The 6000-nt window shown below is 37.5% G+C and overlaps 1 protein-coding gene across 1 annotated transcript in view; it reads left to right on the top strand.

The window, feature by feature from the left end:
• The first annotated feature begins 1763 nt into the window (after positions 1–1763).
• Positions 1764–6000, top strand: part of LOC129757673 (proton-coupled folate transporter-like) — a 40887-nt gene continuing 36650 nt past the window's right edge. Inside the window, exons 1-2 of the mRNA XM_055754957.1 lie at positions 1764–1824; positions 1900–2904. Of these exons, the coding sequence (XP_055610932.1) occupies positions 1795–1824; positions 1900–2904 (1035 nt within the window). The 5' untranslated portion in view covers positions 1764–1794. The remainder of the gene's footprint in view (positions 1825–1899; positions 2905–6000) is intronic.

The following is a 6000-nucleotide window of genomic DNA, read 5'->3' as shown; positions in this document are numbered from 1 at the left end:
GCTCCAGCGAGATCTTGCAGTAGGATAGAGCCCGATCATCCACAGAAACACCCATCTCACTTCAACCACCGGGAACCACCATACAAGGCAGGTAACGTCAAAATTTCGTCCGAGAGCCGAGGCCATATCACCTTGTGTCACAGACAATTCGAAAGCCGAGGCCACATCGCCGTGTGTCACAGCAGCGCCATCTGGACTTCAGATCTGGTAACATCTTATTTCATAGGCTACTTTTTCACTATATCGAATTTTTGTGAAAAATGCGCTGATACTTTCGACGGTGAATATGTCAAGTGTGGCGTTTTTTGCTCTACTGTTGTGTGTCTCAAATGCTCTGGTCTGCACGAAAATTCTCGAGCAGACCTACATACAAACGGGCACCTCGTATGGATGTGCAACAGCTGCAGAATAATGATATCTAAAGCTCGCTTTTCAAACGCTTTAATATCTACCAACGCCGCCAACAGTACCGTGATCGACTCTTTGAAAGAATCTCTCAAAACGGAGATCCGCGAGAGTATTCTTCAAGAAGATAAAAGATCTCGGAGTTACTTTCGATCAAAAGCTCTCGTTCGCACAGCATATCTCGACAACCACAGCAAAAGCGTTTGCCTTATTCGGATTTCTTCGCCGAAATACTCTGAGTTTTGAAGACCCCTATGCTCTTAAAACAGTATTCTGCTCGTTAGTACGAAGTGTACTGGAATATGCTGCACCTGTTTGGGCACCTTACCAATCCGTTCACATCGAAAGGCTAGAGAGGGTCCAGAAAAAATTTCTTCGCTATGCACTACGAAGATTGCCCTGGCGAGATTCTGTACGTCTACCACCTTATTCCGAGAGATGTGGTCTTCTGTCACTGACGTCTTTGAGTAATAGGAGGACGTACTTGCAACGGATCTTCGTGTACGACATCTTAACAAACGTTATTGATTGCCCGCAACTGCTGCATTCTATCAATTTGCACGCTCCAGCTCGACAACTACGCAATCAAAATTTTCTCTGGCTACCAAGAAGCAGAACGAGTTTTGGCCAAAATCATCCACTACATCGATGCTGTCATGCTTTCAACGAAGTTTCCCACCTGTTCGACTTTAACGTATCAAATTCGATGTTTAAACGTTCGATCCGTGATTAAACTTAATTTTAAAATGATACATTGTATGTTACTTAAGTTAATTTTTAATTTTAAGACTTTAAGTCTGTATGACTTCACGGTCAAAGACTCCAAATAAAATAAAATAAATAAATAAAAACGGCTATAATCGAAACAAAAAAAAAACATTCAAACTGAGCTGAACCATGGCACATAAAGTTTGCATCATAACTTGGTTGAAAATTCAAGCAAAAGAGATTCTTTTGATTTTGACCCTCACCCAATTTTGAAGAAATGTGCGTTAGCAAAATTGATTATTGCCGATCAAGCACTTTTTGAAACTTTAGTATTCACACAATGTTATTTGGATTAGCATGATCCAGGCGTTCGCCTTTCTAGCTGACGTAAGTAGAACGATTGAAATGTGAAAAAAAAACACTTGGAGTGAACGGCCCTGCACCTGCTAATTTATCAATTAAAAAAGCTATCAAAGAAATTAACTTGTTAAACGCATTGTGCTGTCAAAATTCTTGCTCTTCAAATCATCCCATCAACATAAACTACGAGAAGTTGTAAACGCAGCTCTGAAAAGTGTTTGACGCAATCGTTGATGTTGCCTACATAAAACAAACACGACGCATCCAGTTTATAGTTAATCATAATCGTACTTGCATTAACGAAACATTTAATCATCTATCATGTCTATCACTGGTGTTGAAAAGGTTTTAGTAAGTTTTATAGCTCGCTGCTATAAGGTTGTGCTGAATTAATATTTATATAAATTTTTCCTACACCATTGTCAGAGCTCTTGCGAAAAGATACTACCATGGTACCGGAAGATCACGGTGGAACCCACGTTGTTCCTGTACATGATGGCCATCACACTGACCTCAGTAGTCGAGCAGGTATTCTACGTCTACAAGGCCTGTACCGTCAATCACGGATATGGACACAATATTTGTGCCAACATCGAGCACTACCAGGAGATCAAGAAGGAAGTTCACGTCACAACTTCAACGTTTCTGATGTGGAACCACATCGCCATGGATGTTGTCCCAATTTCGATGGCATTCTTTTTGGGACCTTGGTCGGACAAGAGAGGCCGAAAGCTTCCCCTACTTTTGGGACTTGTAGGAAAGTTGATTCATTCGATAATGATAATGATCAACACCAAAATGAATTGGCCCCTGGAATATGTGATCTACACGGCAACGATCCCAAGCGCCTTGACCGGAGGAAGTTTGGTAATATTCGGATCTTGCTTCGCTTACATTGCAGATGTGACAACTGCTTCTGAACGTACGATGAGAATCGCGATTCTTGAAGCATCATTCCTCAGCACGATGCCCATTGGCGTTGCTCTGGGGAATATTTTCTTCAACCTAAGTCACAAATCATTTTTTCTCATGTACGTGATTAATGCCTTGCTATTGCTAGTTTCCATATTCTATTCGATAAGAAGATTGAAATCTCGCACAACAGATCGTCAAGTGCCAATCCGGAAACTCGACTGGTTTCAAATTCCAGGTGACATCTTCGACAAGAATCACGTGGTCCACTCGCTGCAAACTCTGTTCAAAAAACGGCCCACGAACGGTCGATTATACCTGTTCATCTTCATGACGTCCAAAATGTTCTACACATTTCAACGAGACGAACGATCGATAATTTATCTATACACCCAACTGAGATTCAACTGGAATGCCGACTTATTCAGCTACTTCCGGACCTACCAGGCAACGGTTAACGTGCTGATGCTGATCGTTGGGATTCGATTCTTCCTGAGGCTTCTGAAGGTGCGGGATACGGTAAGAAAGTTTTTTTTTATTCCACTGTACCAAAATATTGTAAACTTTATTGAGAAGTCTAGGGAATTGAATGAAGGCAATATTTAATTTTTTTTTTGTAGTTAAAAATTTTATTAGTAATGTTAATAAAATATCCCCTTAATTTATGCAGCATATTAGTCCATCTTTCGATTTTAATTGTTGTTCGGCCTTAACACATTAAGGACCGCGATGTTGATCAAGAAACACCAAATTCAGCATTGTATATTTCAGAATTCACTGGACCAAAAGTTACAAATTTAGTATCTTTGAGCCACCGAGAGTGTTGTGTTCAATTGTGTAGAGTTTCATGGTAAATTTTTTATCATTTTAGTTTGTTCCGAACATCCTTAGCAATTGATAAACTAGCATTTGTAAATATTATGAAGGTGTTTTGTATTCTTTATGATCAAGAAAACTCGTTAAAACCGTCAAAATAGAGTCTTATCAATGTTACCCCAAAGCATCAAATTCTAAACAAAGACGAAATCGATTTTTAAATCTAACTTAAAGTTGTCTTTTAAATTTCTGCAACCATATTTAACGTTCATAGGATTTCAGTATTGGTTTTAAAAATATGAAACAGGCCACACTCCTCTTAACAGAAATAACAATCGAAAATATTAAAAAGAATTATCAATCTTACCGCATAACCGCAAAGGAGGCCCACCTCTCGGGACTCGGGACAAGTTTCTCGGGTCTCTAATTCTAAAGTGGTCATGGACCAGATGGCTTCCCTGTTAATGTCCTAAAAAACAACCATGAAACATTCTCGTACATACTCACACAATATTTTAACCAAATATTAGAGTCAGGAGTTTTCCCGAACTGTCTAAAAATTGCGAAAGTTATCCCTGTTTTTAAGGCTGGCGATTCGCTTGACGTCAATAACTATCGTCCTATCTCGACCTTAAGCGTTTTTAGTAAAGTGTTCGAGAAGCTTCTTGTTAATAGGATTGTAGACTTTCTAAATCAGAACAATATACTCTATAAACTGCAATATGGATTTAGATCAGGCTCGAGCACTCAAATTGCCATCTCAGAATTAGTGGAATCTATCATATGTAAAATAGAGTCAAAAAATGTTGTTGGGGCATTGTTTTTGGATCTCAAAAAAGCTTTCGACACTCTAAATCATGACATATTATTGTCCAAATTGCATAAATACGGGATAAGAGGAACAGCAAATAATATCCTTCGTAGCTACCTAGAAGATCGCAAGCAGTTTGTGGCTATTGAAAATACAAGAAGCGAATTAAGAAATATTGATATCGGTGTACCACAAGGGAGTAATATCGGGCCATTACTTTTCCTCTTATATGTAAATGATTTATGTAACCTTCAACTTAAAGGCACAGCACGTTTATTTGCCGATAATACAGCAATTTTTTATTCAGAAACTTCACCTGATATTATAATTCAGCACATTGAAGACGACCTAAAACTGCTTTCAAAATATTTCAATTCAAACCTACTTTCACTTAATTATACAAAAACCAAATACATGTTGTTTCGTTCTTCACATAAAAAACTGCCTCGTACTAATGACCCAGCTATGAATGGTAATACGATTGAGAGAGTTAGTTGTTTCAAATACTTAGGAATTTACTTAGATGAAACTCTTTCATGGAATCGTCAAATTGAACACCTGGAAAAAAAATTACTCCTCTTTGCGGTGTTCTTTGGAAACTGAGAAATTTTGTTCCCCAACATGTTCTCTTTAAATTTTATTTTGCGTTTATTCACTCTCATTTGAACTACCTTGTTATGATATGGGGAAGAGCTTCTTTGTCTCACTTACAGAAACTTCAAACGCTCCAGAATAGATGCTTGAAAAACATCTTAAAACTCCCTTTGTTATTCCCTACCTTTCAGCTATACTCTTTAAGAACGCATAACGTTCTTCCAATATCTGAACTCTGTGATTTGCAAACTGTTATATATATCTATGATAATCTACACTCAACTGAAAATATTCAAAACCTCCATTTTACTACGGGGTTGCGAACTCATAACACTCGCCAGTCAGATTTCTTGCAACGAAGCCGATCCACAACATCATTAGGGCAAAAAAGAATTTCGTTTATTGGACCTACTAAATACAACACCTTACCAACTGATATTAAAAACATAACCAATCGTTCCATGTTCAAAACCAAAGTGATACAGCTTTTGAAAGAAAAATTGAACCATTAAAACAGTCGATCATCAACCAGTCTTTGTTTTGCTTACCTTTTGCATATTTGTAGCGTTAATTTCTAATATTATTATTCTTTAAAAAATTGTAGTTTGTATTTTTATCTTATTAAATTATTGAACATAACTTGATAAAATTAGTAAATATAATTAGTGTAATAGTAAATATAGTATAATGAATCTCTTCAAAGGAAATTATTTTCCATTGAGATTCATATTGTTGTCAATTTAGTTAAATAATACATTTCCTCGCACGACATTAAACAATTTTGTGTTCTCAGCATGATTAAAATTTGCTCGCGTTAACTTTTATTATTCATTGCTGCCAGACATGCTGAGAACAGTAGCGTCCATTACCAGGGGGCTCAATTGAGCCTTTTGGTGTGGGGGAGTGTGGTGGGCCGCTACAAAAAAAAAAAAAAAAAAAAAAAAAAAAAAAAAAAAAAAAAAAAAAAAAAAAAAAAAAGGAGAGCCCTTCTCAGCGCGATCAATACGGTCTGTTACCATTGGGGTATTTTGCCCAATCAGAACCCACCGAGAGCAAGTATTGAGAGTACTCAATCTGAGTGCTTACTTAGAAGATATAATAAGCCTGTTCAACAGGCAATTGCAATTGGTTTCAATCGATTTCGATTGGTAAATGGATGTTCACTCAGCCAATGTTTTGGTCGAAACTAATCCAATTGACGTTCAATGAACCCAATCGAAATCGATCGAAACCAGTCAAAACCGATCAAACTAGGAAGCAGGATTCGTTTCGATCGATTTCCATCGCACTAACACATATGTATTTGTTTGCTGTCAAAAACAGCAGATTTGGTTTGTTGTGAAAAAACTATTAGAAGAAATGAAAGCGGTGTCATTCGGTGCGGTGTTTCCTGT

Source organism: Uranotaenia lowii, chromosome 3, assembly GCF_029784155.1.
Source record: "Uranotaenia lowii strain MFRU-FL chromosome 3, ASM2978415v1, whole genome shotgun sequence".
Classification (NCBI taxonomy): domain Eukaryota; kingdom Metazoa; phylum Arthropoda; class Insecta; order Diptera; family Culicidae; genus Uranotaenia; species Uranotaenia lowii.
Note: the sequence above shows the minus strand (reverse complement) of the source record. Positions and strands in the feature narration are given on the sequence as shown.